The sequence below is a fragment of the Schistocerca serialis genome, chromosome 5, assembly GCF_023864345.2.
Source record: "Schistocerca serialis cubense isolate TAMUIC-IGC-003099 chromosome 5, iqSchSeri2.2, whole genome shotgun sequence".
Classification (NCBI taxonomy): Eukaryota; Metazoa; Arthropoda; class Insecta; order Orthoptera; family Acrididae; genus Schistocerca; species Schistocerca serialis.
Genome location: NC_064642.1, coordinates 400,856,355 through 400,883,115, shown reverse-complemented (window position 1 = coordinate 400,883,115; position 26,761 = coordinate 400,856,355). Strand labels below are relative to the sequence as shown.

Sequence of the window (26,761 nt, the reverse complement as noted above, 5' to 3'; positions counted from 1 at the left end):
CGTGGCTCTACCCTTCATTCGATACTTGCGAAACCCTACATTTCAGCAGGATAATGCACGACCGCATGTTTCGGGTGCTGTACGGGCCTTTCTGGATACAGAAAATGTTCGACTGCTGCCCTGGCCAGCACATTCTCCAGATCTTTCACCAATTGAAAATGTCTGGTCAATGGTGGCCGAGCCACTGGCTCGTCACAATACGCCAGTCACTACTCTTGATGAACTGTGGTATCGTGTTGAAGCTGCATGGGCAGCTGTACCTGTACAAGCCATCCAAGCTCTGTTTGACTCAATGCCCAGGAGTATGAAGGCCGTTATTACGGCCAGAGGTGGTTGTTCTGGGTACTGACTTCTCAGGATCTATGCACCCAAATTGCGTGAAAATGTAATCACATATCAGTTCTAGTATAATATATTTGTCCAATGAATATCCGTTTATCATCTGCATTTGTTCTTGGTGTAGCAATTTTAATGGCCAGTAGTGTATTTTCTTTGACTTGTGGCGTAGGTGGCATCAGGTACAGATGTCGTCCGTGTATTTTGTTTACAATATGTCGTTCAGTTCATACAGATTTAGTGGAGATGTCGAATGTATTGAAGATCGCTATACTCTCGTTCTGCGTTGTGCTGCGACTTTACGGCTGTGGTAGCGTAGACCAAGGGTTTCTAATGTGACTGTTTGATGCTAGGTTATTGAAGCCAATTAATGTGTGTCGGAATTTTTTTATTTGCATATTTCATAGCAACAAGTTCTCCAACATCATCTAGCGCGTTGTGCTACACGCTATTAAACAGGTTCAGTAAAAATTCACGTGTTGATGAAAACCCCTATTTACCACTGTGTTCTGTTGTTGTCTAGTTTTTGTAACTCCCATATTCCCGTGGAATTTCCGTCAATTTTTCAGTTCTTGCTTTGATTGCTTTCTTGAAGGTCGAATCTCCACCGTGCTGACGACGTTATCGGTCTGTGGTGTCAGGTCATCTACTGATCCCCATTAAAAAAAAAAAATACACGCAAGAGTGAAGTGCACAGATGTGATGAATCCATCCTATTACGCAAGACTATTATTGAAAAACTCAAGACGAATTGGTCCAGCTGGGCTAGAAATAATTCACGAACTCATCAGCTGTTGGCTCCGGAGAAAAAAAGGACGCCTTCAGGCTATATACGATACGCCAGGAATAGATAAGGACATATATAAAGCTGACCACCCGTCGCAGGGAATTGAGGGAGATTGGAAATATAGCACGCGAAAAGGAAAGGGAAGATTCCTGCCCTACCGGAACAGCTCGAAATAGCTATTCACGAAATAAATTACGATAATGTTCAAACGGGGGCAGCAATATTGAATTTTTAAGGCATTGTGGACCTTTTTAGCGCGAATACAAAACATTTTTTGTTTCGTTCTTCTCAAAAACGACAGACAACTGGAGCAATCATAAAACTCATTACTCTCCAGAGCTATGTCTGTAACCTAAGCATGTCCTGGGACCAAAACTGATTGTTAGCGTGCATCGCTCACATATTGTAGTTTTTCTTTGTTTGTAAAATACAACAACTTTGTACTTTTATGTAACTTTTTTATACCAAGACGTATTTCCATTTTTCACCCATCTTTATTTGGCGTAATACACTTTTATATCTTCATCACTACTACGTTTATGTCAGCTGCATTTTGAACGCTGAAACTGTCCTATGCAAAATAACTATTCATTTAGCTTGTACGTTTTCTGAGTCGTCGTTTGAAATTATTTACATATCACACACGCTTTAAAATTATGTAACACACTTTCGAAACTTGTTGCTGTGTTATGTGCACACTGCTGTAAAGTGTATTTGAATTCTACTAAGCTATAACGACTGAATTTTTTCAAGGTTCCACCCCTCTATATCCGAGGCAGGTTCGGTATATTAATGACTTTGTAAACAGAAAAACAGTTCATATGTATTTTCATTTTCAGGGTGGGGCTAACGTCTAATTTTCGGAGAAAATTCTAAAAAAAAATTCAGTTACGCTATGAGGATGTCGGTGAACAGATTAAGTTGTTACAGTAGTTAAGGCAGTAGAACCAGGATTGAAGGAGAGTCTGATTCAATTTCCTGTACGGATGCGTGTACTTGATACACTTCGGACAAATGCTGGGCAATTCTTTAACGAAACCATGGTCACGTCCTTCCTAAATCATTATGCTCCTATGCCGACAGAACTTTGTTTTCAGAACAGGGAACATTACTTAGATACCAGCGCCCTTCAGTACTGCGTGAGACTCACATTAAAATATACTGTCGTCATCTGAGTTGGCAGAGAGATAACATTGCTTGCGGATTGTGGATGCTGCCAAAGTATCTCTTCAAATGAGGATGACTTACAGGACATACAGCAGTCGCAGTAATGACATCCCGATCTCAGCTGAACGTCATAAAGAAGATGTGGCTTCTCGCTCTACGTTTAAGTACCTTGTAAATTTTTCTGCCTTCAGAAGGAACAATTACAGTATTTCGCAAACAGGACAGGGGATTACGAAGAAGCCGCACCTGTAAACACGTCTTCATCGAGGAGCGCGACATAAACGGAGAACGACGAAAACAACGTTATTGTTATCTCGCACCTCGTGCTATTAGTGAAGAACACGTGAGTCTCTTCTGCTTTGTCTCTGTGTAAAGTTGCGAAGTTCTCGCGCGATACGTTAAATACGAAAATATCTCAGACATTCGTTACCAGATGTGGCGGCTTGGTAGATAAAAGGTAAGCAAGGCCTTCTTCCTCAAGATTGACACAAGACTGCTGAATCGGCTAAAATTATGAAACAATTCCATGTAATTTCAATGCAAGCACTCACTTCTTTAATTTTAAAAATACTGCTAAAACATTATTGTCAACACAAGCGTATGATATCTTCAAATGCAGTATGATCGAAGTCTCCCGTAGTCATTCTTCTGAAATAGCTATTAATTTTTTTTTTTACTGTGAAGCAGTAGAATGGAAAAATGTCAGTGTCTTCAAAAGAGGAAAGACCATGGCTGACGTATGCCATACCTTGCTTCGTCTACGAAACCAGCCATGTTTTATCAGTTGCAAAACAGAAAGACTTTTTGGCGATGTTGCCATTTCTTCCTCAACAGCACAGGGAGTTATAGAGTAAACATGGTAACATCTGCTCCCAAGAATGTAGTTGTGTAAGAAACAGAAGTCAATTACTGGGAGGTAGTATTTTTGAATTTTATTTTGTTATTCTCCTATAAAAAATTTCAGAGATATGAAAAATGACTTTTGTTGACTACAGTTCTACTAGTTAAATATTACTGCTGTATTTCTATATTTGTATTATTACAAGCAAAACGAAGTGCCTCAGGATTAATGGCACCTGAAGCAAAAGTGTTCTTGTTGGCACTTAGAACTAGTCAGATCCCTGGCACCCAGAATGTTTTTAATAAATGATTTATTTTAAAATTTGCGTCATTATTTTTTGCAGTGATGAGATGAGCAGCATAGTTCCGTGGTACCAGAATAGCATGTCAATTTCTTTGGATAGAAACAAGTTATCTATAACAGAAATCCAATGTTTTTTTTTATTCTCCTGACAAATGTGAGATTTGGTGCTTAGAACATTTGACATTTCCAATTTTCATATGACGAAACTGTGTGATTTGATTGTTACAGTGATCAGTACCAAATCAGCTACATTAATAATGAAAAAATTACATCAGATGTTAAAATTTATCCCCTTCGCTCCACATAAAAAAATGGTTCAAATGGCTCTGAGCACTATGGGACTTAACATCTGTGGTCATCAGTCCCCTAGAACGTAGAACTACTTAAACCTAACTAACCTAAGGACATCACACACATCCATTCCCGAGGCAGGATTCGAACCTGCGACCGTAGCGGTCACGCGGTTGCAAACTGAAGCGACTAGAACCGCACGGCCACTCGCTCCACATAGTAAGTCAAATGTAGTTGTGATTCGATATTCGATAATACTGTTTGTCGTGGTGTTTCTAGTGAACATTGAGTCCAAATGCATTTTACTTCCTTTTGATTGTATGCATAGATATTCTAAGTATTTGTTACGGCATGTAATTTTGTTTCATGTTATTATTTATACTAAAGGGTATTTGGAACATTGCTGTGCAGTTACAACGTATGTTGGCAATGACTAACAAGTCTGAAAGCGCTTTATTTAATTGCAAGGGACTTTCTGCAGAACTCATTGTGATATGCTTCTCACGTAAGCAGAAAGAGGCCGGCCGGAGTGGCCGTGCGGTTCTAGGCGCTGCAGTCTGGAACCGAGCGACCGCTACGGTCGCAGGTTCGAATCCTGCCTCGGGCATGGATGTGTGTGATGTCCTTAGGTTAGTTAGGTTTAATTAGTTCTAAGTTCTAGGCGACTGATGACCTCAGAAGTTAAGTCGCATAGTGCTCAGAGCCATTTGAACCATTTTTGGGATTAGGTCAGAACTGGCAGCCTCAGTAAGCAATTATTTCAGTTTTCAAGTGGGCGATTGCGATACACCACAGATTTTGCTGGCCCCTAAAGAAGTTAAGTCTGGTGGAGTAAAGGCCAGCCTGGGGGGGCATAGGTTTTTTGAGGTGACACGTTTCCCAAAAAAACTCTTCCAAATGACGCATAGTGTTGTCAGCTCTCTGTATAGTAGCGCCAACTCGTTGAAACCATGAGTAGTTCATTTCGCCTCCATTTAGATGGTAATTAGATGGTCGATAATTAAACAATGACGTTAGTTGTTCACGGTTTCTTAAAAAAAGAAAAAAAGCCCAACAATCCACCATATGACTATTGCTACTCACACCCAAATTTTCTGATCACGCAATGGCGTTTGTAGCGCAGCACGAGGATTCTCCGTTGACCACAGTTGTGTGTTTGGTGTTAACATGGCGAGAGAGATGGAACCAGGCCTCCTCTGTGTAGAAGGTGACATCAGGAATGTTAATGGTATTCCTCTCCGTGAAAGATGTAAATCATTTGTAGTAACGGATTCGCTTTTCATGATCCCCATCTTTTAAATATTGCACTACTCTCACTTTACAAGGGAATAATTTCAATGTTTGCCTAACTGCTTTGTGCGCGCTTGCAGGCCTTATATCTTTTTCTTGTGCCAACTTACACAGTGATTTTTCTGGGCTCTGTTGCATGGAGTCAGAACTATCCAATAACTTCTGTTCGTTTAGTTTAGGTGGTCTTCCAGTTCGTTCGGTGCATAAAGTTAAGCCTGTCCCTTATAATTTCTCAGAAAGTCGACGAGCTGCATTACGATGAGGCACGTCTGTTTTCTGGAATTTTTCAGCAAGTGCCTCCTGCACTCAATCCGTGTACCAGTTGCTTGTCGAAAGGCATCATAATTTAAAAGCCAATCGAACATCTGAACATTAACCTTCACATTAAATGGCTTTCATCAGCTGAACGAAACGGTTACATGCTATGTAACAGTAGAATGAATTAAAAAACAATCGCGTATCTGTGAACAAACAGTTCTGCCAACTGGTGTTCTGCCAACTTTGTTTCGAATTTACAACGTAATCTACAAGCGTAGTCTGTATTCCAGTATACAGCAACTTTCCAAACGGACTGTACAATCTAATGCGTGTCAACTTATATCGCGTTTAAATTGACTGTTTTACGAAGTGTGGTTCATAATTTAAAAATAAGAAGTTTTCCGTAGTACTTTAGATTACGAAGTAGATTTCCCAAAGTCACTTGGGAAATATGTGTAGCCGGCCTTTGTGGCCGAGCGGTTCTCGGCGCTTCAGTCCGCAACCGCGCTGCTGCTACGGTCGCAGGTTCGAATCCTGCCTCGGGCATTGATGTGTGTGATGTCCTTAGGTTAGTTAGGTTTAAGTAGTTCTAAGTGTAGGGGACTGATGACCTCAGATGTTAAGTCCCATAGTGCTTAGAGACATTTGAACCATTTTGAAATATGTGTAAGGACGACTGCAGTGTTAGGCGCATTGCGAGTAATTCAATGAGTGTTGCCAAATGTTTCATATGACAATTTATCTTCTGCTGTGTGCAGATTTTGGTGTTGAGCTAATGCATTCTGTAAAAGCGATCCAGCGGAGGTATACACTCCGATGACGTAATACGTTTGGAAAACAGCCTTTCTCAAAGTAATTAGTCGTAAATTCATTATTTCTCGAAATGTAACAAAGTTTATTATTACTTCAATTACAATTTTTTCGTGTACTGCAGCTTTTTCTAAATTTTGTGAGCCGAGGCAAATTGACTAATTTCTAAGATGTAAAGGAGTTACAGGCATTGGCTATGAGTCGGCATGGAGGAAGTTGAAAATTTGTACCAGACCCAGATTCGAACCTGTGTCTCTCGGGTACGCGGCAAATGCACTGACCACTGAGCTATCCTTTTTTTTATTTTAAAATTTTTTTTGCACTGTTGGATAAAGGAATGCCGCTGCTCTTCGGCGACATAACCAGAATAATAAATGTCGTCCCGTTACGACATAAGGAGGCTCCATGCTATAGCCGGCTGCGGATTTTCCGATGACCGTCGTCTCGTCGCAGTCCAGACACTGTGATCCTCGCAATTGCACGGCCTACACTAGCACTCCTCCCGTCAGACTCAAATTCTCAACTTAGCCACACACAACTAACGTAGTACCCCTTGCCCATTATCTTCATTACTCGCGCCATGTAGTCGATTCCCTTAAGACTTCGAGCTTGGTGTGCATCCACACTGAAGAGATCATTGGCTGTCGTCACCTTAATTATCTGTAAGTGGTGTCTGTTCTTTTGGACATGTCCGAACAGGCACCGCATATATAGGACTAATTTATAGTAATGGAGAGATCAGTAGAGTTCAAAAATGGTTCAAATGGCTCTGAGCACTATGGGACTTAACATCTGTGGTCATCAGTCCCCTAGAGCTACTTAAACCTAAATAACCTAAGGACATCACACACATCCATGCCCGAGGCAGGATTCGAACGTGTTACCGTAGCGGTCACGCGGTTCCAGACTGAAGTGCCTAGAACCGCACGGCCACAGCGGCCGGCAAGATCAGTAGAGTGTTTTCTGGGTTAGTAGCAACCACCTTTTTTTTCGAACAGTTAGTTAACAAGTAGTTTACTAGCTGTCGTTCACGCGACCTCAGAAATGTAAATGTAAACTCTTATTTGTGTTAACAGCTGGCTTTAAGGAGCGACATTTTAAATTTCTACTTCCAACGGAGAAAGGAAAGTACACGCGTCGGAAGTTTAGACACTACGGTGGGCAATCATCGGCACGGAACGCGTCGAGTTGAATGTCGGTCATCCGCTGTGGCAGTGTCGTTCCCTTCCGCCTAGTTTTGCTCGCCTCGGGGCTCAGGTAAAAGTGAACACCGCGGCGGAGAGCGGTACAGTCTCCGTTGACGTAATGACAACGCCAGCATTTTGGTTGTTAGCTATTGTTCCCGCTACGGGTACTCGCCTTGAACGGTGTTCGGGGAAAGTTGCGTAGGGTCAACCTGGGCGCCAGGGCGAGGCAAACGTGGGACTTCGCAAAGCAACGTTCGCGGGCGTAGCTGCCCAGTATCTCCCAATTAGGGCACATTAAGGAACGGGCTCTCGGCGTCGCGACCTACTGAAGAATGCACGACCTAGCGGTTCGCCAAGGATAATTGGAGGTATCCGCGCTGGCCGGTGGACGCAGGGTAACGGCTTGCCGCCGAAGAAGGTCACACTCTCCGTGGACCGCGACCGCCGCTCTCTGTAAACGCAGCGGCGCGGAAAAACATAGCGCCCACTCGTGGGAACTTACGCGTCCTAACCAGAGGGAACCACGAAAAATCTGCTTAAATTTTCTCAACACCATGAGATCTTTTCTCAATAAAACCGTCTAGATAACTACTAATTTTTTTTCTTTTTTAATTATTGCGCAGCTTCGGCTATTGACGTCATAAGCTATCTGCATTTAAGGTTAGAGGAACATAAAGAGCGACAAGCGTTTGTTATACAGCAACAAGCTCCAACAAAAAAAGTAAAAAAGTTAAAAACAATCTTTTTGAAAGTACAGTCATCAAAAGGCTTACAACTTGCTGAACAACGTTCAGTGTCAGTATAAATAAGCCTAATCGGGGCGTTGACTAAGAGTTATCTAACAATTTTGTACAGAGTTGTAATTTATAGTTGCTAGATGGTGCTAGTATGCGGGACGGTCCCTCAAACGTTACGTTATTAATCTATTAATAAAAATCAATTGCCATGTGAATAAAAGATCAACGCTTGATAACTGTGCGACCGATTTGGCTGATTTTTGTTGTTGTTGTTGTGTTCGTAATTGTCGGACAAGGTTTGTATGAAAGAAAATTTTTGGAAACGCCGCCAGAGAAGTCAGGAATTCGGGTGGTATTTCTGTATGAAAATCTCAATGAAAGAAATCTTAGCGTCGGTTTGACAATTCTGCTTTTATATGTTTTCATTAAAAAAAAAGTGATATTCGGTTTGACAGTTCTGCTGTCCCATATTCTCATAACAACGACCACTTCCGCATTGGATATTGATATTTTATGAAAAAGAGTACAATTGAAAGCGATATTTCAGTGTGTTATTGGCGGTGATCATATTTTTAGTGTGTTGCGAAGATCGAATTGATGTCAGTTCTTGGTAATTTGGTGTATTGCAAACATTCAGTTGATTTCAGTTCGTTGTTTATTTCTTTGGAAAAAATGCCACCAGTGAGGTGTCGAAATATCGGTCGGCATACGGGCGTTGCAGGCTGATTACACGGTCGTCGAGTCAGTGCTATTGACGAAGAGCGTAGACAGCGTTTGAAGGCAAATCGAATAAGAATTATACACTAAACACTTTCTATTAAAACTGGTGCATGAAAGAACGTGCTAAGCTTTACTGTGAGAATGTGTGGGTTTTTTTTTCGCTGTCGTTTTGAACAGAAAGCAGGAAAGTTGTGTTTATGGCTAACTTTATAGTCCTACATGATCGTAGCTGAAAACCATTCGAAATACTCTCATAAAAGCTCGTATCCTCGCAGATCCAGAAACTGGAAAGGTCCTTCTCAACTGCCGCGTACTAATGTTTCCAACCGATTTACCCATTCCTTTTCACTTCTATTTCCAATCAAGGTTGCGTTTGCAATAACAGTAAATAAGATCAGCGAGAGAGGGAGGGAAGGATGGAGAAGGGACAGATAAGGTAGGAGGAAATGGATGTGAGAAGGGGTGGAAATGGATATAAACAACTGGAAGGAAGATGTGGACAGGGAGATGTGGGAGGAAGACTTGGATAGAGTGAGTGTGGAATAAGAGATGCATTACAGGGAGTGGGAAGAAGTTAATGGACAAAGATAGGAAGGGAGAGGAGGAGAGGGTAATTGGAGGAGGAGAGAGACAGAGAGACGGTGGGAGGAGGAGATTAGGACGTATACTTGATTCCCATACATATTTAGCAGTTGTGAAGCACTTCCGGGTTCTCTAGTTATTTATATTTTCCTTTCTTTTCATAGTTATAGAAACACAGATATGTAGTCTTCAAAATGTAAACATTCAATGTCAAAGTACAAAACACAATTCAAACGAGTGTAGTTGCATATTCATCAAATTAGGTTTTCAGATTTTTTTAGCTTAACATATTTTGTAGATTGTTGTATAACGAACAGCGGACGTCTCTTTGTGTTCCTTCTAATCTAAACTGCAGATAGCTGATGACAGCAGTACCCGAAGAAGTGCAATAAATAACGAAAATTTTGGTAGCGATCTAGACGATTTTATTCACAAAATATTTACAATAGTCACCGACTCATACAGGAAGTTACTTAATACCACGAGATTTTGTTCAGAGAAGGAACTAGTACTATTTCGAGTAAATTTTTATCAATGTTTGTTTACTATCCAGTGTTATTGCCTGTTTTTTAAATAGATTTAGGATATTTTCTGTACCTTTGACAAGTAGTTGAAAACTTAACCAAGTATGGCAATACTAAAAAGAAATATGAACTAAAAATTTATAAAAGACGTAGAAAACTATTTTTACCTACTTAAAAGCATGACAGAACACATGAAAACACACTAGTTCAGATAACACATACAACAGAACGAATAACATTTAATTATACGGATGTAAGTGACAGCGTATACCGTAATTCGTAGTTAAAATCTACTAAAATTGCAATATACTATCACATGATACGTAGGCGTAGTGGACTAACGCATTGACATAACTGTATAGTATCCTCACATTGTTGAGCATAGAATACATGGACAGCTACTTAAAAATTGTAATAGTAGATCTGCAATGATACGTAAGCAGCAGATCTAAAGTAAAAACCAGAAAACCAGTGAAAGAAACAAGCGCACAGGATAAAATGCAGGATAAAAACCGAATCACTCCCAGGTGGCACCACTCTAACAGCATGTAACGCCAACTCTATCCTTGATATCATCTCAAAATTCGCAGAGGAAGTGACTCCGCAAGTTTATTCGTATATGTTAATCTGTCTGAAGCCATTAATAGATGAGTAGAAGCTGTAGTATGACCAAACTGCGGGAACGTTGAAAGCATCGTTTCACCCTCTGCTCCAATTAGTCCCAGAAAGTGTTTACTGGACTAAGATCGGGTGACTTAGTCTGCCAGTCGACATGCGGTATGGTGTCCCAGTGTCGTACCGGTATGCATGCAGTCCTGAAGACATACCTGTTTTCATCTCGAAAGGAAGGTGTGAGCACGCCATATTCATTATGAAGATGTGGAAGAAAGGCTAACTTGGTCACCGAGAACGTTGAACGAACACCCAGATTCATCTTCACAGTGACCTAAATGAGTGGGCTCAAGTTACGTTGCGAAGAACAATACCCAAATCATCACAGAACTGCAAACACTTTGGATTATACGCCTCGTTAGGCCGTCGGTGCATTAGATTCCCACCATAATTTGAAAAGAGGGAAATCGTGTCTCGACGGACCAAACTAAATGCTTCGAGTCAGCTACTGTCCTGTTTCTTGTATCATTTGGCTCACTGAAGACGTGCAGCTTTATGTGCTGTAGAGAGCAATGACGTTTTGCGAGATATGTGACTAAAAATTTACGGTGGATGAAGTTCCCTTCGCTATAGTCATTCGGAAACTGGTTGATATGAATCTGCATTCACTGACAGTAGCAGTTAACTGTAGGAGTGGTAGCTTGTTATCATTGACGAGCCGTTACACTCTTCTCCGGTCCTTGACGACTTGGCCCTTTTTACAAGCAGTGTTCTTGTCTTATATTCATTGGCTGCAGGTGGTATATTATTCCTTGTAGACACGTTGAAGAATCCACGTTGATCCAGCAGCAAATGCGGCAACGTTATACACGGTGTGGTTATTGGCATGTTCGAAGACGGTAACTCTGCCATTCTCTCAAGTCTCCAATACGACCCGGCATACGGCGCAGAACTCGCCCAACCGACTGACAAATACAGGCCACTTCACCGTCATAGCTTCTTAAGCAGTGGATGGTCAGGCAACTGCCTGATACCAGTTCTACACCATGTACAGTGCTCCAAAGGGAGCAGTGAGCGTTTTTGAGGAGGTGACTAATACACTGACGGAAAAAAATCACACCACCAAGAAAGAATTGTGGTAGGCGTGTTTATACAACTGGAAGACGATGTCCATTCAAATCTCGCGCCAGTCGCACAAGAGTGGTGTTAGCGGCGTCACTGTGAGAGTGCAAATCAGGTTTGTTTTAAATACGCATGTAACGGTCGTGAGTGCTAGTTACTTCTGAGATTGGAGGTGGTGACCTCGAACGAGGTCGTGTAACATAGCTACAAGAAGCTGGATACTGCGGAAAGACGTGGTAGGAATGTAGCCATTGTACATGATTACTGGCAGCGGTGGTCGCTGGAATGTATGGCCGAGAAGAAGACCCAGACGGCCGCGGTGGCACTACCGAGAGGGAAGACCATCGTGTTTAATGTATGGTTCTGCCTCTGCAGCAGCAATTTGAGCAGCAGTTGGCACCATTGTGACACAAAGAACTGCTACAAAACGGTCGCCCCGTAGCGTGCATTTCACTGATTCTAAACAGCTGCCATTTGAGACTTCAGTGGTAAGCGAGAGCTCACTGGAGGGCAGGGTGAGGGTGTGTTGTGTTTTCTGATGAAAGATGGTTCTGCCTCGGTGCCAGTGATGGCCGTGTGTTGGACAAAAGGAGGCCAGCTGAGGGTCTGCAATCAACCTGTCTGCGGTGATTACGAAGGCTATCCCGCCGTAATAATTGATAATATTCTTCTCGGGTGTGCAGCCGGATCATAACGTCATCTTGACACAATATTTCCGCTGTCCAACTTGCCACCATCTTCAGGCGAGAGTGCTGGTACACGATCTCGCCGGAACTGACGAGATCGTGTACCAGCACTCTCACCTGAAGATGGCGGCTAGTTGGACCGCGGAAATATTGTGTCAAGATGACGTTATCATCCGGCTGCACACCCGAGAAGAATATTATCAACCTGTCTGCGTTTTAGAGACACTGGAACTACACCTGAACTAATCGTCTGGGACGTGATTTAGTGTGATATCAGAAGCACTCTCTTGGTAAGCCCATGCACCTGACTGCAAATTTGCACGTCAGTCTGGTGATTCGATCTGTTATACTGCCAGTCGTGAACAGCATTCCAGGGGATGTTTCTAACAGGGTAACGCTCGCCCACGTACCACTGTTGTAACCCAACATGCTGTACAGAGTGTCGACATGTTACCTTGGCCTGCTCGATCACCAGATCTGTCGCCAATCGAGCACATATGGGACATCATCGGACGACAACTCCAGCGTCACCCACAACCAGCATAACCGTTCGTGTATTGACCCATCAAGTGCAGCTGGCATGGAACTCCATTCCACAAACTGACATCTGGCACCTGTACAACATAATGCATGCACGTTTGCGTGCTTGCATTTAACATTCTGGCGGTTACACCGGTTACTAATGTGCCAGGATTTCATATCTGCATTGGCCTAAGTCACGCGTACCATAACCTGTGATATTGCAATGTTAATCACATAAGTATGTAACGTAGAAAAAAATGTAGTTCCGAAATTTCCTTATTCTACATTAATTATATTTTGGTGTTCCGATTTTTTTTCTGTCAGTGTATTTTGGCCGGAGAGCGTATTAGTATTGCTATTGATGCAAAGACTAGTTTCTGTTCAGTTCTGCAATGCATACACTTCTTTGTCTATAACAACGGCTATCGTTTGGCGCGCAGCAGCTTTGCATAAAAAAGACATACTGCAGTGTTTACTAAACTTTTACCAGAGATTTCTCTACTTGATGTCCTTTTTTTGTATTATCGCGCCAGAATACGAATCTGTCATTGATGAAGATAAGTGATACAGGCGGTGGCGTACAATGAAGTGTGGCTTGCGTCGGAGTATCCCGTGCGCTGCGGGGCTGCCTACCTGGGTGAAGTCGGCACCGATGAAGGCCTGCTCCATGCCGATCCAGACGGTGATGGGGATGAGCAGCTGCTGGTTGCGCTTTTTGAGCTGGTATGCGGTCGCCGACAGCAGCTGAATGCCGCTCAGTTCGGCGCTGTCGCCTTTCCGTTGCCGCTCTCCGTACCTGCAACATCAGACGGCGAGCATTAGGACACGCTTGTAACAGCAAAGCGTAGCGTCTGCCCCCAAATTCTGAACTGGTAAAATGATTACACTGCAACAGATTTTTCGAAAAGCAGTGTCTCCTGCAGAAATCTGTTCAAGATTAAAATTTTCTCGGTCTGTCTTGCCAATGGACATGAAGCACTTTTTAAATGAAATAATTGTTTTTACTGTTTCCTTTTACTAAAATGTATCGTCTATCTAGGAAATCCTCCGTAATATTTTTTGTTTAATGTTGTACAATATTTTGTGTATAAATTATTTCAAGATCGTATTTATTAAATCTTTTAATACGTGTAGGTGGCATTCATTAACATTTCAGGCTTTCTACACAAACCAAATTTCATTGAAATATTTTGATATAAAGCGACAGCTTTCGTATATGACAAGTATGTGGCTTTAGCATATGACAATGAGACTATTAGTTTCGTTAAGACTGGTTTCTCTGTAATTACGAGGAAAGGTATTTTATACAATGTCTGCACCGTAACTAGAAAGAAAAAAATTTACCTCTGAAATATTGTAAAAACAATCATCAGTAAGCCAACTGTCGTTTATTTTTACATTGATCAATAGATCTGACACTACCTGAAACTGGTCAACTTAAAACATAACTCAGCGACTGACAGACGGAAAATAAATCTGTTTTCCACTCTTGTAGCATATAAAGAATGCATAGCACATAAAGAACTTTTGCACACGATGCCGATAAGGCAAGCACTAAATTCCCAACAGTGACATGAATCTTTTATTATTGCCGCAGGCCAATTAGGAATGTAACAAGGTTGGTGGCAAGGCCGAGGAGACGTCTGATTAGATTATTCCAGCGCTTATACCAGAGGCTAGCCGTGTAAAGTTATTTTGAAATGTACCTTTGACGGAAAGTGGAATGGTTCGGGCATCAGTTATAGTTGCTTCTAATGCTAAGATATGCGCCCTTTAGAATATCGAACAGTGTGGGTAACGAGGAAAGTTTGAAATGGGGTTCCCGCGTTTGTCAATTTTTATATTTCATGGGCATATTATAGTTTTCTTTTCTGGGCGATAATGTTACACTGCTTTACAAAAAAAAGTTACGGCGTAACTTGTAAGATTTGTGTATTCCTTTCTTCTATTGTTTTAACCTGTATTTATATAACGCGGATGTAGCGTTAAAATACCAACAAAGGTAAGGTCGTCTTTAGCTGCACGTGAAATGTCTACCACGTGCATTCTTATTGAGAAGTAAAGTTCAAGTGTGGTGCGCAGGAACTTGTGATAATGCAAGAATCTGAAACGCAGATCTTGCTGCCTGAATTTTGTAAGGTTCATCTCCCTCTCGCTTTACTTCGATGGTTATTGGCGCTCTCACATTTAATTAAAATTATCGGAAGCAATTTAGTTGTGGGCTAAGAACTCACATACAGGTAAACAAGAGGGGAGTCAGAGCTGTGACCGTGTGCATAGTACCAGCCGTAAGTCCCTATTTTGTTTTTTATACAACTTGATTATTTTGTAACTTCATAAATGATGTGATGAATATGGTTTGTATTCAGTAATTCCGATGAACGCCAGTTGTAGTTATACTCACTGTTTATTAGGCAACGTTTCAACCTAACAATGCTTCAATGTGTACTCGCTCTCGTTACTTCCTTTACAAGACCAGTTCACTCAGACTAGAGCCATTCTGGAACTTTTCTGATGAAAATGACTAAACTTTAGAGGAAACATCTTATAGAATAATTACTGTGGTATATTTCGACACCTCTGAGATTGCTGCTTAATCAAAAAGTTTATATTTCAAATGAATTTGTACTAACTGGAACAATATTTCACAATGACGTCAGTGGGCGCCCGTAACGACACATTCTCATTTTCGTTGCAAACAGCTTGTTTACAGAACTATTTTTACTGGAACTTTTTTTGGTTCTATTATCGGATAGTTTTACCCGTGCCTGTTTTCGCTAATAATTATGATGTTGATGGAAAGGTGTCAATACGAGCAATGAAGGAAAATATTTCCCAGTTCCTAACTGATATAATGCTTCAGGATCTACTAGTCGGCTGTGCCGTACGAATTTGATTACTTAGCAACTTACTCTGATACAAATTTCAGACATCCACACTTTATATACAGACAACGTGAACCTGAATGGAAGAGAGTGATATAAAAGGAGAGGTGCTTGTGGGAACTTCGGTGTTGCCCACGGTTGGTTCCGACAGAGGCCAAAATTCCTCAAGGGATGTCTCGAAACGATGGCGGCTAACAGCCGGAACGCCGACAAGTAGCCATGTTGCTGACAGTGAGGCCCGTAATTGCCAGATGACAGCCTCGATAAGGAAGCTGGAGCTTTACGTAAGCCGTGTCGCCTGCATGGCCTCTGATCCTCCCACGTCGTCAGCTAAATACTGAACGTTTCTCTTCTTCGCACGCACGTCACTGAGCAGTTACTGCCACTTTTTATAAAGCTCTCTCTTGCAGGAAGTGTGGACTTGTTATGAAAGCAAGTAGTATTTCATTTTCATGTGTCAGAACTCTTTGCAATGGTTGGTAGACTGGTAAGTAACTTCTGAACAAAGATGACGGAGATTTGAATTTGAAATGACACGAGACAGGACCTACTCATACTCAGCGCGAAGCGTGACAGTGCACTAACGTCTCTTCGCAAGCCTCTTAACAACAAAAGTGGCGGAGTGGTAAGGATCTGTACTCGTATTTGCCTGATCTTATCCCCATGGAATACATTTGGAACGCAACCATTGGCTCTGAATTGCTTTACCTGTGCTTAGACATCTGGTCCACATGCCTTCCGAACTGTATCAGGGACTTTCGAATCCATTCCCAGCAGAATCGCCGCTGTAATGCGTTTCAGAGGTAGACTAGGAAGCTATTAAACAGGTGATATGTTTGGGTTCATCATTGTGTGTGTAACATGTGGAACTTCTTTGTTTTACTGGCGTTATCCCTATCTGCACGGGGTAGGCATGTTAATTTGGATTTAGCAGTGTCAGTGGTAGGCCAGTGACTTGGAATTGGTTAACACTTGGATGGGTGACCGTCCGGGTCTACGGAGCGCTTTGGCAGGAGGGTTGTATGCAGCCCTTGAGAGGCCAAGTACGGAGCTACCTTTTTAAGAAGTAGTGGCTCCGGTGGTCGGTCGGTACAGCTGGGCCTTCCAATGCCTGTTCGGACGGAGATTAGTTTGGTAGTGGTTGGTCAGATGCTGTTTCCGTCGACACTAACCCCCGCCCCCCTCCCCCCCTCCATTCGGGAAGGAATTTGTATACCCAACTGTCTACGTCTAGCGTTATACCGGGTGAAAGAGTGAGAATGTTTGTGAAATGTTTGCGAATCGCGTAACTGAGGTGGGACACGAGTGCCTGCTCGGCATTCACCTACTCGGATGTGGGAAACCGCCTAAAAACCACATTCAGGCTGGTCGGATGATCAGCCATCGCCGTTAATCCGTCGGGCGGATTTCATCCAGAGACGGCGCGCCTCCGCGAATCCCGGAAACGGAGTGCTGACGCTCGCTGCTATCCGGACGGGTATGTGTAACATGCAGATGTCTTCAGTAATTTCGTTGCAGGTATAATAACTACGTGAATTCGACCGGTTATTGATAGAAGTATAAGAAAAGGAGACGAGATCATCAGAGACATGACGCAAAACTGGGTTGAGAAAGCATCCCAAAGGAAATCTTCCGTATCATTTTCAAAGGAACCATTCCAGCATTTGCCGTAAACGATTTTGGGCAACCTTTAAAAACCTTACTCTGGACGGCCATACGGGTATCTGAACACCCGTCCTCCCGAATGGGAGTCCAACGCGCCTCTTTTCTCGGTACAAGCTATTAAGGTATTATTTCTCCGCCTGGGACTCTTACAAGGTACGATTAATAGAGGCTATAGAGAGAAAGTCCAAAGAAGAGCCGCATATTTCGTCACAAGTTCACTTAGTAAATACAGAGAGTGTCTCGGAGTCGCTAATGTTACTCCAGTGGCAGACTTGCGAGAGAGGCGTGGTGCTACACGGAGATTATCGCTGTGAAACTCCGATAGGCTACGTTTCCAGCAATTACGTTATTACTTTCTCATACATACACTTAAAAAGATGATCATGACGGAAAATCAAAGAAATTCGCCCTCATATAGGACTCACCGAAAATTGTTCCTCTCATGTGCTATTCAGATATGGAAAAGGAAGAGAGGGATATGATACTGATACGCTAAGTACTCTCCACCGGACACCTTAGGAGCTTTGGGAGCGTAGATATAGATATATAATAGTTATGGAAGTGTTGGATGGAGTGCTCATTCTCAAGTCATCTCCATATATCGGGTAAGTTTTTTTTCGTTTGCATCCGCTCAGCATGTTACCACTACACTCCACAAGTGTTGTATCTTAAGTAGAAATGTATGTTGCAGATGACAGTTACTTGTGTATATAATGTGTTCAGTTTTCTTTGTGTTGTTAACGACATTGTCTGAGAAGTGAGAGGATAGACCTGGTACCGGTATATAGTCTACTTCTCTCGAACAGCATCAGAGGAATCGTCAGACTTAAGGAGCCCATTCGACATGCGGATGGATCGCCATCAACAGTGTCGCCTCACCTCACTCTATGGAGTTCAGAATAGAAATTTGGGATTTAAAGCAGCAGACAGGGCATACTCTAGCTATCAGGGAATTTACACCATGTTCCTTTGTCGGTAAAATAATAGTGATGAATATTTCTCCCCTACCAAAATTGGAACGGACCTATAAAATCAGTTACGACCTCGGCTAAGGAGGAGGATAGGTTATAACTTAAATACTCTGTATCAAATCAAGTTGCTTCCTGCAGGAAGCGTCAAGGGCCGAAATCAGTAATCGCAAATATATTTTTAAAGAGCTAAAAAATGAGTAACTGATGGCGACGAGGCTAGCAGCTACTTGTCGCTGCTTAGCTGCCTTCGTTTCAAGACACTCCTTGCGATATTTTGGCCTTTGTCAGAACCAATGATGTGGGGACACCGAACTTCCACACACATTTCTCCCTTCACTCCACAACACTCCACTCAGGGTCAACGTGCAGGTGCGTAAAGTGGAGTAAGGACATAATGAGAGCTGATTCACTTTTCTGTAGCCACAGTCGTCGCGAAAGCTTCTATGTACCATGGAACCGAAAATCATGCTGTCGGTTCTGCAGTTGCCTCGACGCCCGCATCCTGCTTTTTTTCAGCGCTGTCGTGCTTTTCACGACTCTCCAACATCCGGAATAATCGAGTTCGTGGAAGGTATGGTCAATTTTCCCGTCAGTCCTGTTAATTTGCTGGCAATTCAGGCTGCCAGGAGAATGTGTGGAGTGTGCAGGAGTCGTCTGTGCCAAAGCATTTCACAGCGTATCACGCAAGGACGCGTGTACGATAGAGTGGAAGCTGGATTGTATCATGTGCCGCACTTAGAGTCTGTCGACCCAAATTGTGTTGCGGAAAGGGGTGTACTCTTTCTGTTCACTTTGCGAGGTGAACTGCAACCGCATCGAGGCATTCATTAAATATATTAGTTCTCTTCACTATTTTCCGGCAGGAACAGGTTTGACAGTAGAAGGCACTTGCCAATACTGACACCAAACGGTGTCTTCTGTCAGATTTATTTGGAAACTGTACGTTAGTTTAAGAGGAAATTTATCCAACTTGATCGCTTTTTATACAGGTTGAGGCTAACGTCCAGTATCGACAGAGGAAGTCTAGTCTTTAATGCGAATGCCACGATAGTTCCTTGGAGTAGGCCACGACCGACTTCGTTCCCAATGCGGGAACGAACGAAGCTGCTACTTAATCTCTAATGACCGTGAAGTCGCCAAGACGCTAGATTTATGTTCGTTTGTGAAGACCCTACAGTTCACCGGGTCATGGGTCTGTGAACTCGAATGTAAATCGATTAAATATTAATGCGCCATCCGTAAATTCGTACATTTACCAGACATTGCAGTCGTAGCTTAATTATAGCGCCAACCGATTTTGTTTTAAGATGCTTGCAAGTAAAAATCTCTTTCTTGGTTGTAATTGACAGTTGTAGTCATCTTTGGATAAGTTTCAACGACAGACGAAGTCGAAAATGTAGCCAATGCTTTAAAATCAAAGGCCCTGCTTGTCAGTCACAGATTTGCGCCTTCAGAGATTTCAGGAAAACAAAAAATAAATGGCTCATCTGAACGACTTGTGACAGTAAAACACTGTACTGAACAGTACTCAGAATAGGAACTTTGTCTTTCGCAGACAGTTTTCTGCCAGCCTCAGAACCCACCTCTCCTCAGACAGTTTCATTTGAAGTTCCTTAATCCGTCAAGTGGCCTAATATCCGTGAACGTGGTACGGTAGTATTACAATTTTAGTCTTTGAACCGAGATCTCTTTGCTTTCTGCCCACGAATGCGATAATGTGGGGGAAATCAAAGAACGTTATATGAAGATAGGCAGAGTCATTGAGTACTAGGTGCGACACTTTCGACAAAAACTGTAGTGTGGGGGGGACTCCTTTTAGATTCTTGTAGTGTGCTATAATGAGCAACAAAGTAGAGGAAGACATTTTAACCAATATCAAATCTCTCTGTAGCTTTTAGTTTCATATTCGACAAATACTTCCCTCCAACCTTAATTAGACCAGACTTGTTTGTAACGTTTCAAATAATGAATTTGCACAGAAACATGAATATCATCTTACCTTGCTCTTCACAATTAGTACGCATCATGTTTACATTCCGCGAAATGACGTAAAACCTTTAATTTTTGGTATGGAGGAGAGAGAGGCACGCAATTGGCACTTTTGTCATTTTTTCCCTTGTCTGGTAAAGAAAAGCGCTACTAATCCGTTCCCACGGACCAGGGTCGACGTTCCGTCACTTAGTTTCTCAATGTCGTCAGGAGGTCACACAAAGTATAAGCACTGCCTTGATGAGTTAATGACTTACCTGTACACGTGACGTAAGACAACATTCTCAGCAGATACAAACGGTTCTCCGTTGCACTTGCAGACGATCCTGGGCAGACGGTATTTTTCACTATTACCTAAATCATTCGAAGCGTTATTTCGTGAAGATGAGAGACTTTCAGGAGTGAGGAACGTAGTATGTAGCGACTACGCCAGTATGAGAGGAGGGGATTGATCTGATTGCTTATCTGCTTTTGGCTTACAGGATGTCCCCACCACTAGTATTCCTGCTTCTCCTGTTCAGACAATGCAGTCACCCACACTCTAAGTTTAAACACAGAGGGCTCAAATTTTTAAAGATTGATCTTTTCATTCCAACTAACGCGTCTCATCTCCGTTTACTCCCAACCATCCCCCTCCCCGTCCCAATACAGGAAAAGGAAACAAAAATTATAATCTGCCTGAAGCTGGTCTAGTAAAAATTCGCGAGATTTAACTATGATGAGGAAGAACACGAGAACAATTTCAAATTAACAATACGGTGAAAAGCCAAGGAACAGTAACACTGACTTCCCCTTGTCTAGCATGTGAAATTATAGCAATTGAATTACCACGAATTTTTATTTGTTTGTCTACGCTACCAGTAACAATTTCAACGCGAAATATCGTCTTCAAATTTCATTAGAAGCAAATTAGTTCTCCGTAGTTCTTTTGGAGATTCTATTCTTACGGGAGGATTTGTCAGCCTGTTACTGATCTAAAATAGATCTGAACTTGTGAACACAACCCCTCTCTTTTAGTGTCTGCCGGTGCAGTAATATTAGCATCTCCGTGACGCTCTCTGTCCTTACTAAGTGAATCTTTGACAAAATGCGTTACCCTTCTTGGATCTTTTCCCTATCGCCTCTATTAATCGTACCTGGTAAGAGTTCCAGATAGGGGAGAAATATCTAATAACCTGTACCGAACGAAGAGGGGCCTCAGGTCCCCGTCTAGCCATTTAGTTTTAGTTTTACAGAGGTTGCCCAAAATCGCTTAAGATCGACGCACTAACCACCCATCCATCAGCAATAATAACAATAACGATGATCTGTAATTACTAATTTAGTTAACGAACGCTATTGACTAGGCTGGGGACAGGTTTCGGGTTATAAATTAAAGTAAGCGATTAAAAGTAATTTTAACGTGCACATACCACTTTTAATACGTAAATGCTATTTTTTATGTTCTCATGAAAAAACATTGAGTTGTCTTGTGCGTAAATGATATTTACGTGACCACAAAGGTTTCTTTCTTTTCTATAGCATGTATCCCGTCTAGTGCAGAGTTCTCTTTTTCAGGATTTGGCAAATTTAATTTTTGTTATTCTGCTTTGTGGCTCGATTCCCTTCCTGAAGTTACAGTCATTAAGGAAACCTACGGGAGGCAAGTCGTGTCCGTTACGTGTCTGTGAGCCGTGAAAACCAAAACCGCAAAAAACGCTTGTCGGTGTACCAGCCCACGCTCATTAACTCTTTGGCTATCCAACGAGGCATATGTGTCCCACGATAGGTTATCAAAGAACCAATTGGAATTTCTTGCTTGTTATCTCTATGCATCTGTGTCCCATTGGTTAACGGAAGCCTAGTAATGGTTGGCAGAATTCTTATAATTACACATTGCACCTGTAGGTCGTGCTGTCTTCAAGTTTTACTATTAACTCTTGTCATCGACTTAATTCGCACCTGCGGATAGGCAACCCGATTACCAGATTCGCAAAGCGGGCTGCCTTCGCGGCTTCCCGGACGCATCGCGTCAACGACTTGCGCCCACGAATTGACGCTTCCCACATCACAAACGAAGCCCATACTGAAGTATGAGTTACAAACGTGGAGAGATGCGCTGTCCACTGATGTGTGTCTGTTTCCAGTATCTCTTGTAAGTTTTGCGCAGTCGTCTTCTGAACCTCTGGAGATGCGTATGAATAATTCCGTTTGTTCTCCCCCTCCCCTCCCCCCCCTCCAATCTCCCTCCCTCTTGGAAAACGAAACAGCGGGAAAAATTCTTTTCATATTGTTTCTTATGACTAAGAAATTAATTAAAATAACATTAACGTTATTGAAATAAAATTGGTGGTTAACGCGTCGCGCAGATTAGATTCGGCTTTGGTTCACCTCTCTGCGTTCGAAAGCTAGCGCGCTGCACGTTACGCTACACGCGCAGGTTGGTGGCAACAAGAGCAATGCTTTTATGTGAATCAGTAACAACGCAGTCAGAAATCACAGTTATATCTGTTTCCACACTCTGCACGGTAGAATGAACTCACTGTACTAGCCGAGAATACTCGAGCTTTGAGTGAAGTGAATTTTTAAGGTAGAGATTCCTCGCCGAAAACCATACAATAATAAAAACGATAATAATAACGTTTACTACGTAGTAACAACAGCATAATTATTATTCTGAAGCGACTTTTACCGATTTTCTCTAGACCTTACGCTTGTTGAAATAGCTGAATTGATCATTCGAGCCGTGCGGTTCTAGGCGCTTCAGTCTGGAACCGCGTGACCGCTACGGTCGCAGGTTCGAATCCTGCCTCGGGCATGGATGTGCGTGATGTCCTGAGGTTAGTTAGGTTTAATTAGTTCTAAGTTCTCGGCGACTGATGACCTCAGAAGTTAAGTCGCATAGTGCTCAGAGCCATTTGAACCATTTCGATCATTTGACGAAATGTGGCTGTTTACATGTTCTGAAATCGCATTGACTCTGAACAGTAAAGAAATTCTCTATCTATAACGGATAAAACAAAACATTGTTAATTCCAGCCCCTTCACATACGCTCGTAGACAGTTCGTAAAAACAGTTAGAGCCAGTGACCGGTCGCCACTTACTCTGCAGATTTCTTGAACTTTTTCGTAGCCGCGCGTAATTTCCACGAGGTAATAAGATTGTGTTAATTGCCTGGAAGGCTTCGCTACAGCTTTTTCTTTGTCTCAGGAGACGAGCCGCGACCACGTGACGAAAGCTTCCTCTGCTAACAAAAGGCGGTGCGACCGCAGGAGATGTGCTGCCCCGGTGGCCTTGACTTTGCGCGCGGCCGACCGGACCGTGCTTCCGCTACCTGTTGCAGTTTCATCCAGCTGCTTTTCTGTACCACTCGCCCAGCTGGTACCGCGACGCAGAGGGCATCTCGCGTTTAAGCGGCTCCACTCGCGTCAGCAACAACACGCACCACTTCCATTCTAGGTGACAAAAGTCGTGGGATAACGATATGCACATGTGCAGATGGCGGTAGTTTCGCGTACACAGTTGTACACTACCGGTCATTAAAATTGCTACACCAAGAAGAAATGCAGATGATAAACGGGTATTCATTGGACAAATATATTATACTAGAACTGACATGTGATTACATTTTCACGCAATTTGGGTGCATAGATCCTGAGACATCAGTACCCAGAACAACCACCTCTGGACGTAATAACGGCCTTGATAGGCCTGGGCATTGAATGAAACAGAGCTTGGATGGCGTGTACAGGTACAGCTGCCGATGCACCTTCAACACGATACCACAGTTCAACAGTAGTGACTGGCGTATTGTGACGAGACAGTTGCTCGGTCACCATTGACCAGACGTTTTCAATTGGTGAGAGATCAGGAGAACGTGCTGGCTTGGGGAGCAGTCGAACATTTTCTGTATCCAGAAAGGCCCGTACAGGACCTGCAACATGCGGTCGTGCATTATCCTGCTGAAATGTGGGGTTTCGCTGGGATCGAATGAAGGGTGGAGCTACGAGTCGTAAAACATCTGAAATGTAACGTACACTGTTCAAAGTGCCCTCAATGCGAACAAGAGATGACCGAGACGTGTAATCAACGGTACACCATACCATCACGCCGGGTGATGCGCCAGTATGGCGATGACGAATACACGCTTCCAACGTGCGTTCACCGCGATGATGCCAAACACGAATGCGACCATCATGATGCTGTAAACAGAACCTGGATTCATCCGAAAAAAAAAGACGTTTTGCCATTCGTGTACCCAGGTTCGTCGTTGAGTACACCATCGCAGGCGCTCCTGTCTGTGATGCAGCGTCAAGGGTAACAGCAGCCATGGTCTCCGAGCTGATAGTTCATGTTGCTGCAAACGTCGTCGAACTGTTCGTGCAGATGGTTGTTGTCTTGCAAACGTCCCCATCTGCTGACTCAGGGATCGAGACATGGCTGCATGATCCGTTAGGACAGTGAGGTGAAATTTTGCAGTAATGGGCTGCGGTAGCAGACGACCGACACGAGTGCGTTTGGTAGCTGCATGACATAGCCTGCAACGACTCTCCTGGGCTCGTGACCATATCAGTCGGACCCTAGACGACTGATAAATTGTGGCGTGGTCGGATGATTCCCGATTTCAGTTGGTAAGAGCTGATGGTCGGGTTGGACTGTGGCGCAGACCCCACGAAGCCATGGACCCAAGTTGTCAATAAGGCACTATGCAAGCAGGTAGTAGCTCCATAATGATGCAGACTGTGTTTACATGGAACAGACTGGGTCCTCTGGTTCGGCTGAATCGATCAATGGTTATGTTCGGCTACTTGAAGAGCATTTGGAGCCTTTCCTGGACATTATGTTCCCAAACAAAGGTGGAATTTGTATGGATGACAACGCACCATGTCACTGGTTCGCAACTGTTCGCAACTGGTTTGAAGAACATTCTGGACAATTTGAGCGAATAATTTGGCGAGCCATCGGACTTTTATGGAACGAGTTTGTGTACAAATTCAAACACCAGCATTTCTTTGGCAATTATGGTTGGCTATCGAGGCAGCATTGCTCAATATTTCTGCAAGGACTTCTAACGACTAGCTGAGTCCATGCAACGTCGAGTTGTTGCAATACGCCAGGCCAGAGGAGGTCCGACATGATATAAGGAGGTATCCCATGTCTTTTGTCACGTCAGTGTGTACCCTCTACCACAGTCCGTGTAGTAACTTACGAAGTGTAAATGTAGATGTACATGTAGATGCAGATGGGTGGAGTATGTGATCTGAAATGTCCGGGATTAAAGCATTTGGTTATCGAATAAGCATTAGAATGTAAAAGTTACAAGGTAAGATGGAATATGCTGAACAGATTATAGATGGTGTAGGCTGTAGAATTGTACCAAGAAAGAAATAAAAATCAAGTAGGGTTTTATGTCTGGTCGACATGGAGGGCATTAGAGATGGAACTCCTCCTGTGCTGAGAGATGGTGAAAAGTTTTGTAGCCAGCAAGAGATTACTCGCACCTACAACCGGCGGCGCCACATACGTGCAGCGGGGAACGAGCACACTGCCAGGGGCCTGAGACACGTCCATCTGCAACATGTCACGTCACGTGTCTTGATACTTTGGCCTCTGGGCCAGGATGAGGCTATCCGCAGATCGCCAAAAAGCCAATAGCGTATTCCCAATCTACATGCTTACCAAATAAGCGCTGGCATTTCTCTTCATGCTGATCCATACTACAAGCTTTTCGATTCAGTTTGGATTCTCTGCGTATCTGCGGGCAGCCGTAAGTTTGTGTTGTGCGCTCGACTCTCAGCCTGTGCTTAACTTGTAACTAGTATTTTTGTTTAAATGAAGGGAACGGAAGCACTGTTCCAGCAGGAAGTAAGTGGGTTTTGACCTTATTCAAGGAATCTGCTAGCGTTCGCCAGGAGTGATGCAGAAAGACAATGAAACACGTAAGGCTGATTAACCAAAAGGTGTTTGCTTACGAATGAGTGAATGGAAGTTCCAATACTGCTGCTGCCCAATACGCAACCCTTATATCTACCGAGTGAACCAAGATGGAGAGACTTCCTCCAGTCTGGTAGAAACGAAGGATGTGTCAAATCTGATGACAGGGAACCTGAGTAAGTTTGAAGAGGGAGAGCTGAGAGGAGTAGCTTACCTGGTGAGTGGGTCGACTAGGAGGGCGACCATGGCGACGGCGAGGATCACACAGGCCAGGTAGATGCCGCTGATCTCGTAGATCTCAGAGTCGGGCGGTCGGTTGAGATTCTCCGTTTGGCCAGCCACGTTGACACAGAAGTTGGCGCCGCAGATCTCCTGCGCGTTGGCCGAGCCGTTGCCGCCTCCTCCGTGGGCGCCACTCGACAGAACTGCAAACGAGAAAGGCAGCCTGCATTAGCACCCTCTCCTCCAGAACGTCTGTGTCTACAAGTGCACCAGCACACTGGGCGAAAAATTAGTTACTGTCGAAAAGACATCGCACTAATACTGTGTAACACTGCCTCTA

At 43.2% G+C, this 26,761-nt stretch overlaps 1 protein-coding gene across 1 annotated transcript in view; it reads right to left on the bottom strand.

Annotated features, from left to right (window-relative positions):
* The window catches only part of LOC126480933 (UNC93-like protein), a 235,901-nt gene that overhangs the window by 26,610 nt on the left and 182,530 nt on the right, over positions 1 to 26,761 (bottom strand). The window contains exons 4-5 of the mRNA XM_050104346.1: positions 26,414 to 26,624; positions 13,409 to 13,571 (exon numbers count right to left, since the gene is read on the bottom strand). Of these exons, the coding sequence (XP_049960303.1) occupies positions 13,409 to 13,571; positions 26,414 to 26,624 (374 nt within the window). The remainder of the gene's footprint in view (positions 1 to 13,408; positions 13,572 to 26,413; positions 26,625 to 26,761) is intronic.